Source organism: Girardinichthys multiradiatus, chromosome 17 (assembly GCF_021462225.1).
Source record: "Girardinichthys multiradiatus isolate DD_20200921_A chromosome 17, DD_fGirMul_XY1, whole genome shotgun sequence".
In the NCBI taxonomy this organism is placed as follows: Eukaryota; Metazoa; Chordata; class Actinopteri; order Cyprinodontiformes; family Goodeidae; genus Girardinichthys; species Girardinichthys multiradiatus.
Genome location: NC_061809.1, coordinates 810,821 through 829,082, shown reverse-complemented (window position 1 = coordinate 829,082; position 18,262 = coordinate 810,821). Strand labels below are relative to the sequence as shown.

Here is an 18,262-nt window from a genome sequence, read left to right as displayed (position 1 = left end):
GAACTCAGACCTGAACCTCCAGATGCACATAAAGACAATCACTAAGCTGGTCTTCTATCACCTGAAGAACATTTCCAGAGTTTAAGGACTAATTTCCCAGCAGGATCTTAAAAAGCTCATCCATTTGTTGATCTTTAGTGGAACTGCAACAGTGTCTTCACAGGTCTGCCTAGTCGATCAGAGAGTTGCAGCTGATCAAGAACAGTGCTGCCCGCGTCCTCACTCAAACTAAGGAAATCCCAGTTCTAAAGTTCTTACATTAGCTTCCTGTATCTCAGAGAATAGACTTTTAAATACTCCTGTTAGTTTATAAATCACTGAATGGCCTAGCACAAAACTACATTAAGGATTTGTTATCATATCACCTTCTGCTTTGCATTCCCAGAATCAGAACCAAACATGGAGAAGCAGCATTCAGTTCTAATGCTCCACTAATCTGGAACAAACTACCAGAAAGCTTCAAAAATGCTTAATCCCTGAGTTCTTTTAAATCAAGGTTAAAAACCCCTTTGTTTAGAGTTGCCTTTGACTGTTCTATTTACTGGTGCAAAGAGGATTGGGTGGCGGACGAAGGTGGACACCTTAGCGGCCCGATCCCCGGATGCTTAGGCTGGCTCTAGGGACGTGGAATGTCACCTCGCTGGGCGGGAAGGAGCCTGAACTTGTGCGGGAGGTCGAGAGATATCGACTAGAAATAGTCGGGCTCGCCTCCACGCACAGCGTGGACTCTGGAACCCATCTCCTTGAGAGGGATTGGACTCTCTTCTACTCTGGAGTGGCCCACGGGGAGAGGCGGCGGGCTGGAGTGGGTTTGCTTGTTGCCCCCCAGCTCAGCCGTCTCGTGTTGGGGTTTACCCCAGTGGATGAGAGGGTCGTATCCCTGCGCCTTCGGGTTGGTGAGAGGTCTCTGACTATCATTTCAGCCTACGAGCCGAGTGGTAGTGTGGAGTACCCGGCCTTCTTGGCGTCCCTGTCGGGGGTGCTGGATAGTGCCCCTCCCGGGGACTCCATTATTCTGCTGGGAGACTTCAAAACCCACATGGGAAATGACAGTGACACTTGGAGAGGCGTGATCGGGAGGAATGGCCTCCCCGATCTGAATCCGAGCGGTGTTTTGTTATTGGACTTCTGCGCTAGTCACGGATTGTCCATAATGAACACCATGTTCAAACATAAGGGTGTCCATCAGTGCACTTGGCACAAGGACACCCTAGGCAGGAGGTCGATGATCGACTTTGTTGTCGTATCATCAGACCTTCGGCCGCATGTTTTGGACACTCGGGTGAAGAGAGGGACTGAGCTGTCCACTGATCACCACCTGGTGGTGAGTTGGATCCACTGGAGGAGGAGAAAGCCAGACAGACTTGGCAGGCTCAAGCGCATAGTGAGGGTCTGCTGGGAACGTCTGGCGGAGCCCTCAGCTAGGGATGTATTCAACTCCCACCTCCGGGAGAGCTTTGACCTGATCCCGGGGGATGTTGGAGACATAGAGTCCGAGTGGACCATGTTCTCCGCATCTATTGTCGATGCTGCTGCGGCAATCCCAGAACCCGGTGGTGGACACCGGCAGTAAGGGATGGTGTCAAGCTGAAGAAGCAATTCTATCGGCTGTGGTTGGCTTGTGGGACTCCTGAGGTGGCTGATGGGTACCATGAGGCCAAGCGTGATGCGGCCCGGGCTGAGGCAAAAACTCGGGCCTGGGAGGAGTTTGGTGAGGCCATGGAGAAGGACTACCGGTTGGCCTCGAAGCGATTCTGGCAAACCGTCCGGCGCCTCAGGAGGGGGAAGCAGTGCTTTGCCAACACTGTTTATAGTGGGGGCAGGAGACTGCTGACCTCGACTGAGGACATTATGGGGCGGTGGAGGAAGTACTTCGAGGATCTCCTCAATCCTGCCATCATGCATTCCCTGGTGGAAACAGAGGCTGGGGACTCGGGGTTGGACTCTTTCATCACCCAGGCTGAAGTCACCAAGGTGGTTAAAAAGCTCCGCAGTGGCAGGGCTTCGGGGGTGGATGAGATCCGCCCTGAGTACCTCAAATCTCTGGATGTTGTTGGGCTGTCATGGTTGACACGCCTCTTCAACATTGCGTGGCGGTCGGGGACAGTGCCTCTGGACTGGCAGACTGGGGTGGTGGTTCCCCTTCATAAGAAGGGTGACCGGAGGGTGTGTTCCAACTACAGGGGGATCACACTCCTCAGCCTCCCTGGTAAGGCCTACACCAGGGTTTTGGAGAGGAGAGTCCGGCCAATAGTCGAACCTCGGCTTCAGGAGGTGCAGTGTGGTTTTCGTCCCGGCAGTGGAACACTGGACCAGCTATATACCCTCTACAGGGTACTCGAGGGTTCATGGGAGTTTGCCCAACCAGTTCACATGTGTTTTGTGGACCTGGATAAGGCATTCAACTGTGTCCCTCGTGATGCCCTGTGGGTGGTGCTCCAGGAGTATGGAATCGGGGGACCTTTATTAGGGGCCATCCGGTCCCTGTACGAGCGGAGCAGGAGTTTGGTCCGCATTGCCAGCACTAAGTCGGACCTGTTCCCGGTGCATGTTGGACTCCGGCAGGGCAGCCCTTTGTCACCGGTCCTGTTCATTTATGGACAGGATTTCTAGACGCAGCCAAGGGCCGGAGGGGGTCTGGTTTGGGGACCAGTGGATTTCGTCTCTTCTTTTTGCAGATGACGTGGTCCTGCTGGCCTCCTCTAGCCAAGACCTACAGCATGCGCTGTGGCGGTTCGCAGCCGAGTGTGAAGCGGCTGGGATGAAGATCAGCTCCTGCAAGTCCGAGGCCATGGTTCTCGACCGGAAAAGGGTGGCTTGTCCTCTTCAGGTTGGAGGGGAGTTCCTGCCTCAAGTGGAGGAGTTTAAGTATCTCGGGGTCTTGTTCACGAGTGAGGGAAAAATGGAGCGGGAGATCTACAGACGAATCGGTGCGGCTGCTGCAGTAATAGGGGCACTGTGCCGGTCCGTTGTGGTGAAGAGAGAGCTGAGCCGAAAAGCAAAGCTCTCAATTTACCGGTCGGTCTACGTTCCTACCCTCACCTATGGCCATGAACTTTGGGTCATGACCGAAAGAACGAGATCCCGAATACAAGCGGCTGAAATGAGCTTCCTCCGTAGCCGGGCACTCCCTTAGAGATAGGGTGAGGAGCTCGGCCATCCGGGAGGAGCTCGGAGTAGAGCCGCTGCTCTTCCACATCGAGAGGAGCCTGTTGAGGTGGCTCGGGCATCTATACCGGATGCCTCCTGGACGCCTTCCTTGAGAGGTGTTCCAGGCACATCCCACCGGGAGGAGGCCCAGGGGACGGCCTAGGACACGCTGGAGGGACTATGTCTATCGGCTGGCCTGGAAACGCCTTGGGCTCCCCCTGGAGGAGCTGGAGGAGGTGTCTGGGGAGAGGGACGTCTGGGCGTCTCTGCTGAGTCTGCTGCCCCTGCGACCCGGTCCCGGATAAGCGGAAGAAGACGAGTACGAGTGTTCTATTTAAACTGTTTATTGAAACATCCTTTTTTCAGTCTGTAGTTCAACTTTTCTTGCCTCCATCAAGCCATTGCAATGTAATTTTTGTATGTGTTTTTTCTGAAGTTTTCATCATGTAAAGCACTTTGAATTGTTTTGTTGCTGAAATGTGCTACACAAATAAATCTGCCTTGCCTTGCAAGATTATTAGAAAACCACATTCTGAATCTACATTTAAAAAGGTTTCTTCAGTGAACGTGTTTCACGGTACATTAAAAATGTCAAAATAAAGAGAGTAGTTAGTAGTTGGTGGACAGTATGGAAACTCAGAATAAACATACAGGTGCTTTTTTTTGAATAAGTAGAAGCACGTTTGTAGTGATGATAACTTAGATCTAATCTAAAGACTTGAGTCCTGCTTAAGAGCAAGAGAATAAGATGTCGGAAGCAAGTTAAATTTGTTTCCATTTGAAATGAGCCAAAGTCATTTAATACAGTTTATTTTGAAAGAAATTCATGTGGTAAGTATCATAATGTTGCAACAAACATGAATATGTTGTTATGAACTATTAGCAACCCATAACTCTACAACAGCCCTGATTAATAAATCAAATGCACCCTTTAACAGCAGAAAATGCCTACTTACTATAATCATCTGCTCAGTGGTAGCGTTAAACAAAAACAAAGCTCAAAGCTGCTGTTCGCTTTTTTTCTTGGTACATATTGCCAGGAAACATTACATAGGACACACATGTACTGTACATAACTTAAACATGACAACCAGATATTTGTACTACACTAATTGAGAGAGGACAACATCAATAATTTACTCAAATAATCTACACTTACCAATTTATTTTCACCCCTGATTACATGAGACAAATTTAGTTAGAGTTAGAGTTGAGTCTTTAGAGCTCGAGTCTAAGTCAAGTCTGAAATCCTTGCTTTTGTGACTTAAGTGTGGCTCACGTCCACTGCTAAGCTTAATATGTTGTATTCCGTATAATTTACAGGCATTTTTTGTAACAAGCTCAGTTAGAGTTCTCATGCAGTGACCTACCAAATCTGCTCACACCATTGATTGCTTCCACAATAGGACTGAAGTTCTCATTGTCCTCCAGGCTCACCTGGAAATGAAAGAAAGATTGTACTGTTGATTTACTTGGGGCCAAACACAAATACAGTTGGTTCCATCATCAGGTTGAGTCACCTCAAAGAGAACAGCCAAGGCAGCAACCCTTCCTCCCTTGTCAATTGCATCGTCTAAACTTTCAAATTCATTGGGATTGTAACAGTAGATCTGCATCTGAGACACAGTCAGAATAAATGTCATTTTTGGGTTGAGTTAGAAAAGAAAATATGTATTGCACTGCTGACACTTACCTCCAGGGGATATTTCATCCCATTCAAGCTGTGTTCAGACCCATCAGATGTTGCATTGCAGCGTCCCCAATGGAAGCTGAGTCTGGATACACGAAACCGGGAGCTCAGCCCTCCTCCACTTACAAAGTAGTCCCCTTCCATGTCGATGACCACTAAAATGTGTACAAAATGTGTACAAAACAAAATGTCAGAAAGGGATGAAAGGCCTTGTATTTTATCTGTATGTTTGATAGATTTGCTTGACGAAGACAACAATCCTCAGAATCAAAAGTAGGAATGCTTGCTTGTGTTCTGCAGATTCACAAAAAAAATTATTTGGCTCCATAATGGCCCATCAAAATAAACAGCAAACTGCTAATGCTCATATTGATCAACATGTTGGGGCCTTGATTTATTTCTTAAAGTTCTTTTTAAGAAACATCTGAAGAAAATGCTCACAAGTTGCTTATATCTGTGTTTGGATTTGTGTACAATACTCAGTCCAATGATTTCATAACTTAAGAGATTGTGTATGTAATTCCTAATTAATCATCCAGCAATCCCAGAACAAGTTTAGTGAAAAACACTCCAGAACGATAACAGGTCCAATTAGAAACCCCAGACATCCATTTGACTAGCAAAGATTCCTGGGGATCCAAAATATAGCCAGCTATAAGAAGGCATCAACAGTACAGTTCCTCCAGCAATGTACTTGGTCTACTTCTGGGTCTCCTACTAGTGAGATGTTCCTTTCAGGGAGGAATCCAGAAGAGGCATTCAGATGCCGTAACCTCCCCAACTGACTCCTATTGATGTGGAGCAGCAACACCTCTTCCAGTTGCCCCCCAGATGACAAGAGTTCCTTATTAAGTCCCTACGGTTGAGCCTAGACTCCATATTTAGGAAACTAATTTTAAATGGTTGGATTCTTCACCTTTTTCTTTAAGTCCATAACTATTTACCATAGAAGAAAACATTTGTTTAAAACCATGACCTCAGACTCAGAGAACCCGCCTCCCATCCCGTTTATTTTAGACTCTAGTGTGATCAAACGAATAAAGGCCAGAGCGTGAAAATTAAAACAGAATGACATCAGCAGTCAAAAGTAAAGAACAGACCCTAAGGTTCCCAAAGCATCGTCCTCTGCACCGGTATGCCCTGAATCCTGTTAAAGAACACTGCAAAGTCACACTGGAAATGAGCTTGTCATATGTCATATGTCAACATATATTTTCTTATATCCAGAAGTTCACTTGTACTGAAACTTTTAAATGCTCTGTGACTTTTATTCCACTAACACTCCAACATAACTGTTATATAAAATGTAGGCTTTGTGTGCCTCTCCTGAGACTAGAGGGATATTTAGCTCTGGGAGCTATATCTGGGAGTCAGAGTGAAGAGAAATTGCATTAATTTGTATTGTTCATGCAGCCGACAGCACTCATGGTGTTGAAGCAGCTTTAAATATGCCACTCGGGGACTATTTGCTGGGTGAAGATTGTCTTTTCCCACCAAAGACATTGTTACAGGTTAGCATGCCCATGATGACGTGAACAAAGCAATGAGTGAAACTAATAGCCAGTTATTAAATAGTAGTGTTCACAAGCTTCTCTGAATAAAAACCGTCTGAGATGTTACTAAACCCATATGAGAGATGTGCAACTACAAGGATAACAGCTCCAGCCCTACAAACTAATACCCCTGTCTGCCTGTGGTGCATCTACCTCTCGTTTCAATTGCATAAGAATGCATGATTCCATAGGACAATAACACTCCACCATTGCCTTTCTACACATCTGAAACTGTAATGTAAACTATTTGATCACCAGATAATCCAGGTGGCAGAAAATTCTTAGATGCTCAAAAAAAAACAGGTCACATTAGCTCCCAATGTTGCATACACCATGTATACAGCATGTGCACCACTAAAGAACCGACACAACTGCTCCTCAGATACTGCAGCAACAACCCATCGATAACAGCACTGTATGTTCTGCTACATGATGCCGTTTTTACTTACAAATATTTACTCATTCAGCATGCAGAATGCTTGAAACTAAAGGTGAAACTGACAGCTTTGTCTGCTTTCTGATTAATTCTGGAAATTCCTATTTGACCACTTGGGGCCACTCAGAGCACTGAGGTTTCATTCCCAATTACACAGCTGACCCTTATATGAAAAAGAAAAACAACGAGACACTGATATCATGAAAAAAGCAACATACCCTGCCCTGGTTTAGCGGAACACTGAAATCTACACCCTTGATCCCAATTCAAACACACTATTCAGAACAGCAGCAAGGACATTCACTCACTAAGACTTCATTATCTTAAATTCTAACACCCGTCAGGATAGAAAATAGAAAATATTTTTACAATTACACACCAATAGAGCCTAAAACAGCTTATTTAAGTCAAATACAGGTCCTTCTCAAGAAATTAGCATATTGTGATAAAGTTCCTTATTTTCCATAATGTCATGATGAAAATTTAACATTCATATATTTTAGATTCATTGCACACTAACTGAAATATTTCAGGTCTTTTATTGTCTTAATACGGATGATTGTGGCATACAGCTCATGAAAACCCAAAATTCCTATCTCACAAAATTAGCATATCATTAAAAGGGTCTCTAAACGAGCTATGAACCTAATCATCTGAATCAACGAGTTAACTCTAAACACCTGCAAAAGATTCCTGAGGCCTTTAAAACTCCCAGCCTGGTTCATCACTCAAAACCCCAATCATGGATAAGACTGCCGACCTGACTGCTGTCCAGAAGGCCACTATTGACACCCTCAAGCAAGAGGGTAAGACACAGAAAGACATTTCTGAACGAATAGGCTGTTCCCAGAGTGCTGTATCAAGGCTCCTCAGTGGGAAGTCTGTGGGAAGGAAAAAGTGTGGCAGAAAACGCTACACAACGAGAAGAGGTGACCGGACCCTGAGGAAGATTGTGGAGAAGGGCCGATTCCAGACCTTGGGGGACCTGCGGAAGTAGTGGACTGAGTCTGGAGTAGAAACATCCAGAGCCACCGTGCACAGGCGTGTGCAGGAAATGGGCTACAGGTGCCGCATTCCCCAGGTCAAGCCACCTTTGAACCAGAAACAGCGGTAGAAGCGCCTGACCTGGGCTACAGAGAAGCAGCACTGGACTGTTGCTCAGTGGTCCAAAGTACTTTTTTCGGATGAAAGCAAATTCTGCATGTCATTCGGAAATCAAGGTGCCAGAGTCTGGAGGAAGACTGGGGAGAAGGAAATGCCAAAATGCCAGAAGTCCAGTGTCAAGTACCCACAGTCAGTGATGGTCTGGGGTGCCGTGTCAGCTGCTGGTGTTGGTCCACTGTGTTTTATCAAGGGCAGGGTCAATGCAGCTAGCTATCAGGAGATTTTGGAGCACTTCATGCTTCCATCTGCTGAAAAGCTTTATGGAGATGAAGATTTCATTTTTCAGCACGACCTGGCACCTGCTCACAGTGCCAAAACCACTGGTAAATGGTTTACTGACCATGGTATCACTGTGCTCAATTGGCCTGCCAACTCTCCTGACCTGAACCCCATAGAGAATCTGTGGGATATTGTGAAGAGAACGTTGAGAGACTCAAGACCCAACACTCTGGATGAGCTAAAGGCCGCTATCGAAGCATCCTGGGCCTCCATAAGACCTCAGCAGTGCCACAGGCTGATTGCCTCCATGCCACGCCGCATTGAAGCTGTCATTTCTGCAAAAGGATTCCTGACCAAGTATTGAGTGCATAACTGTACATGATTATTTGAAGGTTGACGTTTTTTGTATTAAAAACATTTTTCTTTTATTGGTCGGATGAAATATGCTAATTTTGTGAGATAGAAATTTTGGGTTTTCATGAGCTGTATGCCAAAATCATCCGTATTAAGACAATAAAAGACCTGAAATATTTCAGTTAGTGTGCAATGAATCTAAAATATATGAATGTTAAATTTTCATCATGACATTATGGAAAATAATGAACTTTATCACAATATGCTAATATTTTGAGAAGGACCTGTATGAATAACCCAAAACCTAATTTTACTGAGTGTATCCTAAGGCTTTATGAACACTTTGGATTATGTAGGTATAGAATTTTGGCTTTTACTTTCTTATCAAACAATCTGTGTGTTGTTATTTCTGTCTTGATTTAACAAAATAAAAAATGCAAGCCATTTCCACTTTTAAACCATTAACATACAATGCACATACAGAGACCGCAGCTCAGAAAGTGTTGCAGAGATGGAGAAGACAGACAGCTTTCATCTGTTCATCACTTCAGACATCACTTCAAGTCTCTTCACATCATCCACAATCCCCCACTCGGTGTCTTCCCTCCATATATACATTCCTCTCCTGTTCTTTTACACCCTCTTTTTTCTTCATTGCTGCCTCTCAGCTCTAATCTTTTCTCTTTCACTACATGATTTCTCAGTTGTTGTCTCCATCCTTGCTCTTCTCTCAATTTCATACATTCTTTCTCGTCTTGTTTCTTTGTCTATTTGCCAACAGCTCACTCTGTCATTAAGCTTGAAGTTGTGGATTGTTTTTTTTTGTTTTTTTGTATAAAAACTTAATCTTCTTTCCACAGATTAGGGTTACCAAGGCTTGCTTTGCAGAATCATTATGTCAAAAATATTTCCATATTTATCAGCTGCACCTCAAGCACAGTTACACAAAGTGTTTTGGACTCCAACATATGGTGCTTGTACAAAAAATATATATTTTAAGTTGAAGACACATTTTAAACAATTATTTCATTTTTGGTTTTTTTTTTTGCTTATAAATGTAGACCACTTTAAACATACCAGTCTTCCCATTGTTTTGGATGGTGGTGGACTTTGTGGTCGATATGTGCCAGCCCTCTAGCTGTAGGTTCTGGAACTGCATCCTGACCTGAGTAAACATCTCGTCGATGTCCACAGGAGACTGCCGGGCACCATTGCAGGACGAGTAACTCTTCCCCCAGGTCTGAGGGTTCAGGCTACCTGTAAATAAGCAAACTGGCTTAGTGCTGCTAAATTCAGCTAAAAATTGTTGGTCCGGTTTGACTGATAAACCAGACCAACAAAGTATATCAATAAAGTTAAGCCCCAAGTTATTCATACCTCTGGCAGATTTAGGTTTAAAGTAACCAAGTAGATGGTGTCTATCTCCACTAGTCTATGGGCAAGAGGCAGGGTACACCCTGGACAGGTTACCAATTCATAGCAGGGCAACACAGAGACATACAGGACAACCATGCACACACCCATTCACACCTAAGGGCAATTTAGAGAGACCAATTAATCTAACTGTCATGTTTTTGGACTGTGGGAGGAAGACGGAATACCCGGTGAGAACCTGCGCAAGCACTGTGAGAACATGCAAACTCCATGCAGAAGGTCCTGGGTTCGACTCCCGGTCGGGAGACCTTCTTGCTGCAAGGCAACAGTGTTACCAACTGCGCCATGCAGCCTATAAATAAGCAGTATAGAAGATGAATGAATGAATGAATGAATGAGTAATCAAGTACTCAACCTCTCAGATTTTGAGCTCATCACCAAAGATAAATTACCAAAATACTAGTGGAAACATGAAAAAAGCTGGTCAACAGTTTTCAGTGCTGTATTGCTAATAAAGAGAGAAATTATGTTTTTTAAAAACTGATCCTCATTTTACATGGTTTATGATCGTTTGATGTCAGTCTCCTTTCCCACCAGACACAGACATCCTTTGATGAATTTATAGAATAGGAAAAAAAAAATGTTGTATTTGACCTGCCAATCATACATCAGAGCCAATCAAGGGAAAATGACTTACTGACGTTCATGGGAAAGTTCCAAGGTAAAAACCACTGCTGACCAAAAACAACACAATGATTCAAATAACATTTGCCAAAAAACATCTGAATGATCACCAAGACGTTTGGTAAATATTCCATGGATTGACTGGACAAAAGTTAAACTTTTTACAAGGTTTTAGAGATTTACGTTAACTATTAATAAGTGGTTCAGTGTTTCTGCAGAGGAATAGGGGTAGGCAGTCATTGGCTCCTGCAGATTGTAGACAACATGTTGAAGCCACCATATTTTATCAGTGGAAAGCTGAAGCAGTTGGGTTCAGCTATTGATAATAATACAAAGAAGGATCCTATCCTCTGTATTGTACCAGGAGCTTTTACTGTGATGACATCCTTCAGTACAACATTAAGAAGCAATTCTCTGAGTTTACTACAGATGGAAAATCAGTGGCAACAACAACCAAACACAGTTATGAAAATAATCCAAGGTCGATGAGCTGGTCTGTGATGTGGCAAAGAGTTATGAGTAAATGAGCTTTTGGCTGGATGATCTTCTACTTGTTTGTCTTTGTTTTCAAAGATGGTGCTGGATGAATTCTGCTTGAAGACACGGGTGCAGTGTTGGTGTGCATGTGTGTATTTGTATTTTACAAGGATGCTTTTCACATAAATTATGTAGGAGAGGATGAACACACGAAAACAGAGAAATCTAACTCAAAGCCAAACTACCAGCACCAAAACATCCAGTCAGAGGCCCATAACATGGAAGACAAGGCAGCATTCTTCATCATATCTTAAAGCTTAATTAAAAATGAACCTTATGTGAAATGTCACTCAAAAAAAAACTTGTAAATAAAATATGAGCCCATGTCAATATTGTAGGCTCTTGGCTGAAATTCCAGACAGGGATTGTGTATTTGTGTGTGAATATGAGTGAATTCATTCATGACTGCATGATCTGCGCCTGCAATCAGTCACATGATAATGCTGTGTGCTGGATGCATAGTTTCATTTATTATGTGTCCGGATTTCTGTATGTGGGTTTGACACAGCTCTGGGATGTTTGAGGGATTTCTTGCATGTTTAGCCTGTTTCACAACACCTCAATGAGGTCAAGACCTGGGCTTTGAAAAGGCCTAGAATTTTCTATATCATAATTCTCAGCCAGTCCTTGGTGGACTTACTGATACAATTTTGGTCTTTCTCATGCTGCAGGGCCGTGTATAATTCAGCTTTATTTTTTGTCTACATTCTCTGTGGTAAATTTTAGTCTGACCTCTATAATCTTCTTAAGGAACAAACGTTTCCTCCATGCTCCCCTCCAATGAAAGTTACCTCTTGCTCATTGTAGAGGCAGGACCTTTCATATCAACAATTTCTAAAGACCATTGTTGGTCTCCTTGTAGACTATTTTCTGTAAAGAAGAATGGCTGATTTAAAGACCTCTTTAAACCCTTTAATATACTCGTAATTTGTAAAAGTCTTCTTTTTGAAGGCCTCTGAGCTCTTAGGAGTCTACCATGGTGTTCACCTTCAGTTCAACAACCAGGAGCACCTAAATTAATGTCTGAGGTTTAAACAGGGCAAATGTCCATCAAAATGCTGGGTAAAGATGTTTTACTCATGTGCACCTGATGTGATATAACCGTGTGAGTTTAGCCATTTTAAGAGGGATTAAATGTGAGTGTGTCCTATTCAGTGCATTTTTAAATTGTAATTAACAGAAATATTTGAAAAGTTATTTTATTGTTTTGTTGTTTAATTATACTACTTGAATTTGTCAATATTGATAAAACTGATATTAAATGTCCATATGTCCAAATACAGGGGTTGGACAATGAAAGTGAAACACCTGTCATTTTAGTGTGGGAGGTTTCATGGCTAAATTGGACCAGCCTGGTAACCAGTCTTCATTGATTGCACATTGCACCAGTAAGAGCAGAGTGTGAAGGTTCAATTAGCAGGGTAAGAGCACAGTTTTGCTCAAAATATTGAAATAAACACAACATTATGGGTGACATACCAGAGTTCAAAAGAGGACAAATTGTTGGTGCACGTCTTGCTGGCGCATCTGTGACCAAGACAGCAAGTCTTTGTGATGTATCAAGAGCCACGGTATCCAGGGTAATGTCAGCATACCACCAAGAAGGATGAACCACATCCAACAGGATTAACTGTGGACGCAAGAGGAAGCTGTCTGAAAGGGATGTTCGGGTGCTAACCCGGATTGTATCCAAAAAACATAAAACCACGGCTGTCCAAATCACGGCAGAATTTTTTTTGAAACCTTACACTGAGAAAATTTGAATATTACAAGCTGTCGTCCTTATTCTTCGGTCCTTTTTGAATTTGCTTTGGGAGCTTGTTTCATATAAATGTTGAAGACAGTTTGGCTATGGTTACAAATGATCTAATTTTAAAACCAGAATTATTTGCGTAATTTCCTAATTGACCTTCATTGTTGGACTTAATTTGGAAGATTTCCAAAGTTAAAGATTGCATATTGCGGTTACTGTAAATATCCACAGTACTTTATAAAAAGAAAAAAACCCTAAGATGCCAAAGATTCTCAATTAGATTTAGGCCTGGGCTTTGACTGGCCAATTTTAGCCAAATGTTTTTGCTTTGATTTAAACCATTTCATTGTAGCTCTGCCTGTGTTTAGGATTATTGTCAAGCTGCAGCCTCCAACAGATTTTCTCCAAACATCTTCCCATACATTCTGACCAGCTTAAAAGTAACCATTTTGGTTCCTGCTAAAAAAAAAAAAGCCTCCCCATAAGATAGTGTTGCCGCCATGTTTTACAATCAGAATGGTGTGTCCAGGGTTAATTTCCCCCAACACAGTGTTTTGCATGTAGGCGAGAAAAAGAGTAATTTTAGTCTCATCTGACCAGAACAGCTTTTTCCACGTTTGTGGCCTCCTACTTTCCTTGCAGCAAACAGCACACTGACCTTTTAAGGACTTTCTTACAAACAACGGCTTTCTTTTTGACACTCTTCTATTAAGGCCAGAGTGCATAACCATGTCAATGTATTATACCATACTCTCCATTTTGAACAGAGCTTGGTCATATGTTCAAATCTTGGGATATTGTTTTCTAACCTAACCCTGCTTACATCTTTCTCTTTAGGTCATAGTCCATAGATGTTTGTCTTTTCTTTGTTGTTTTCTGATCATTTTCAGTTGTTTATTATTGTTTAAAGCCTTTTGCCATATTAGTTCATTCATTTGGGTTTAGTTTTTTAGTTTTTGTGTTCTTTTCTCTGTGGATCTTGGTTTATTCTGTTATGTTAGTTTCAGTTTGATTTGTACAGGGGCCAGAAGAAGGCAAAGGAGGTTAAAGAGGGTGAGGTGAGAGCTGAGACAGGTTGATAAAGAAAACTATCAGAAAATAGGCACAAGGGGAAGGAACATAGTGTGTAGATGTCACATTTGCTCCAGAGCTGCAAGAAATGCAAACTCACACACATAGGTTAGGACACACACACACACACACACACATATACTCTCCACATGTCTGCAATGTGTGTGTGTGTCCTAACTTATGTTTTAGACCACTTAGTCAACCCTTGCAGAGCTGATGTCACCCTCTGTGTTTCTGCTCTGCTGAGTGAGCTAACTGTTCAGAAAACAGGAGAGATTGTTAAATTGAATAATGCAGGCCTTGGAGTTTTTGGGTCTGTCAACTCCTGTTTGCTTCACTGTTGGCAAAAATAGCTGAATATGTATTAAATATTCAAAGGAGAAAAAAAACGCTGCTGGTTATGTTTTAATGGTGCTTTCTGAATCTGCATCATTGTCTTTCTGGCACAGCTAAAACTGCAGGACCTGCTGCATTCAGAGGAGCTGATTATTTTTTGCATTTATCCCATTTAGGATTATTTTTTCACTTAACTGATTTAATTTCTGCACAAAAAACAAATGACAAATGACAATTAAAAGCAGGCTAGAAAATCAATCAAATTAGAATTAATCTCTATTTTATTTCTACATCATTTCATTTATTTAATAAAAATGAATGAAAATGATGATATGAACACTGGTTGATATTATAGAACATAGCAGTTTCACAAATAAAGCTGCAGATTCTGGGTCATAGTCCAATATCTACACTTTTTTGTAGAATAGGTGTCCATTTTTTATTCAAATAAATGCCAATGAGTGACACCTCAGCAGCTTTTAACAAAATTACCATCTTTGTCTCAGTAGCCAGAGTTTCTGTGATGCTGCTCTCTACAGTGAAATGGCTGATTTCAAATTCTTTTAGGCTCTCTTTCAATCCTTTACCAGAATCAAAAGCTTCTACGGTCTTCCTAAAGGCCTCAAACAGCTCCTTCAATTTCACCATGGTCCTCACACTCACATTTTAACAGTCAGAAGTAGATTAAACTAAATGTCGGAGGTTTAAAGAGGTCAAATCTTCTGATCACCCTGACTTTGGTCTGAAGAATAGGGCTGATGAAAACAACAGGATAGGAATAATTGCAATCTCCAAGTTTCTAAGACTAGATTGGAGCCCTATAACCATTGGAAAATTAGCTTTAAAAGAATCCTGTTATTTTTTCCATGTCAGCGTTCCCTTGAGATTTGGCATATTCTTTAGCTGAGTTACTTTAAAAACAGCTGAGCAAAGAAAGTATCTAAATTCTCTATAATTCAAATGTTTATGTTGGATTTTACAAACATTTTGTTATAATAGTGTTTTCTACTCTGATAAGCAGTCCTTTTGATTAGGACAGACGCTTGAAAATAAGAATCGTACCTTTGTGTAAAAAGAGATTTACGTTGTCACACACACACACTTACACACACACAAACCCTGACTGCCACAGTGAGACACAAAGGAGGGAGTCTCTTGCAGAGAGAATGCAAGATAAGAAATGAATCTATTATGAATCATAGAGAGGGATCACACACTGAGACACACACATTACTCATTCAGATGATCTAATACAAAGACAAGCCATCACACACATCAGCAGCCACCTCATCTATCAATCAATCTGGTTTTATAAAGAAAGAGTGGCCCCATATGGTTATCATGAGATCTTAGGGGCCCCGATATATCTAATCTGAAATAAATATCTAATCCGAATATGGGTTGCAGAGCAATCAGAATCAGAATCATCTTTATTTGCAGAGTTTGTGCACACAAACAAGGCAAAGACATAAAAAATATATAAAAATGGAAATAAAAATAAAATGTTTTATTTTCTTTTTGTAATGTATACAGTTATTACAGTGTTCTTACAGAAGAGGAAGACAAGGCTGAATTAGAGCAGGGGGGCAGAAGGCCTGTGATGTCCTTCAGATGCTTTAACACCGGTCATTCAAGGATTTAATGGCCACAGACATCAGGGCGACAGGCCTTGTTCCCTTGTTCAAATTATAACGTGGTCAGAATCAAAGCTAGCCAGTGTCCATCACAATCATGTCTGCAAGGCATTTGAGTAAGATCTGAGCAGATGTGTAAAAATGAGCATTCTAATGAAAGCTGTCCTAAAATTTTGAAACACTAACATGCACACAGTTTACACCATGTCATGGTCAGGGTCAGTAGCCCTGCAACACGGTAATGACGACTAAACAAGAAAAAGCAACAGGAAGCAAAAAGTGTGTGTTTACTGATAAAGAAACACACCTCTGCATGATTACGTCCAGATTCCCACAAGGCTTCCAGGGGTGGCCAAACAGTCTTAGCAGCAACTGGAGCAGAAGAGCAGCCAGAGTGGCTTATTTGGTCACTAAGACAACAGTTGACAACATTGTGGTGGGTGTACACAAGGATAAACAGAGATGAAACGCACAAGAGGCTGGATGAGAGATGTCTAAACATCTAGAGCAAACAACTCCTTCTCTATATCTCACTGTGGAAACAACATTGCAAGAGATTTTTAGCCATCACAGCATGTTTGGATTTTAAAATAAAAGATGGTGATGGGTGCAAGCCGGGGTTGGAATTTTGCACCTGCCACTGGCCAAATGCAGGTAAATATATGGAGTGGTGGAATGATTTGGTAAATACACAAGCCACAGTGGTGGGGGTTGTGACTACACAAGAGAACAGCATTCATTCTACATCTGACCTGTCGGGGGCAGGATTGCGCGTGAGCTGCCACTACACTGCTACAACTTTCATCATCAGTAAAAGAAGAATTAAAGAGTAATATGGCATTAAATTTCTGGTGTAAAGCAGGTAGCAAAAAAAAAACCCCCACCAAACTTGACCTTAAAATGATTAACCTAAACCTTTACGGCTAGTTCTAAATGGCCTGTACTTGTACAGCGCTTTATCTAGTCTGAGGACCCCAAAGTGCTTTATACTACAATCAGTCATCCACCCATTTATCCACACACTGACAGTCATAAGCTTCTTTGTGACCACAGCTGCCCTGCGGCAGACTGACAGAAGTGAGGCTGCCATACAATCGGCGCCACCGTGCCCTCTGACCACCATTAGCAGGCAAGGCAGGTGAAGTGTCTTGACCAAGGACACAACAATTGAGACAGACGGAGCAGGGGTTCGTCCTGTAACCAGCGGGTTACAGGACGAACCCCTGCCACAGTTGCCACTGCTATTTTTAAATGAGAAATGGAAATAACTGACAATATCGAGTAGTGTAATGGTCTAAATTTTCCTAAGAGGAAACAGAAAATGTTCCGTTCTTAAAGTCAGCTTAAGGTCATTCTGTTATTTACCTCATTCTTCATTGCGTACATTTGTACTTGTAACAAAGTTTTAGGGTGTTTGGTAGCAATTTATTTACTATTTACCATTTTTTTTATTTATATAATTGTGAAGGTCAAAATCAATCAGGGTGGCAGAATGGGGTGTGATGCTGCTGGGTCATTGTGTTGATAAAATTGTCTGTGAACCAATCATTATTAGTATTAAGCAAATCAATGGTAAGTTCACTACAAATAAATAGACCTTTGTTAGTTTTCCCAGTAAATGTTTTTATCACCCACTCATTTAAAATGTCTATATTGAACCCAAATGTTCTGTATATTAGTTAGAAGCTGCATACCTCTGCCACACAACATAGGGCCACTGACACTACAGAGAAAAAAAAAAATCCAGGTCTTCATCTACTGTAACTAGTATCTGTTCCAACACCTACTTAAGGGCAGTTCTGACATTAAAGTAGTATTTATTGATTTCATTGGCTACCTGGGGCTTGGGGAGCATCTTGTCCCGCACAAGAACCATCAGCATCGGCGCCCCCTGGGTGTGTGTTCTCTCCAAACTCCTTCTCTCCCTCCACACAAATGACTGCACCTCAGCGGACCCATCTGTGAAACTCCTGAAGTTTGCAGATGACACCACTGTTATTGGACTGATTCAGGACAAGGATGAGTCTGCATACAGACAGAATGTGGATCAGCTGGTACACACTGGTGTGGTCAGAACCACCTGGAACTTAACCCACTCAAGACTGTGGAGATGATGGTGGACTTTCGGAGAACACTATCCCCAAACACCCCCCACACCATCCTCCTGAAACGTCACATAGAAGTAATGATTACAGTGATTTTACGGGGTCAATTCATGTGACAGGTGTGTAAATCTCAATCCCTAATCCATGAAAAACTGTTTCCAGATGGTTTTGGAATATATTTCAGGTCAATTTACCATATCTA

General features: G+C 42.2%; 1 protein-coding gene across 2 annotated transcripts in view; it reads right to left on the bottom strand.

Annotated features, from left to right (window-relative positions):
* Positions 1-18,262, bottom strand: part of ptprz1b (protein tyrosine phosphatase receptor type Z1b) — a 112,656-nt gene that overhangs the window by 31,303 nt on the left and 63,091 nt on the right. For both annotated transcript variants that reach the window (XM_047389327.1, XM_047389328.1), the window contains exons 3-6: positions 9,644-9,823; positions 4,844-4,995; positions 4,671-4,766; positions 4,521-4,587 (exon numbers count right to left, since the gene is read on the bottom strand). In XM_047389327.1, coding sequence (XP_047245283.1) covers positions 4,521-4,587; positions 4,671-4,766; positions 4,844-4,995; positions 9,644-9,823 — 495 coding nt within the window. The remainder of the gene's footprint in view (positions 1-4,520; positions 4,588-4,670; positions 4,767-4,843; positions 4,996-9,643; positions 9,824-18,262) is intronic.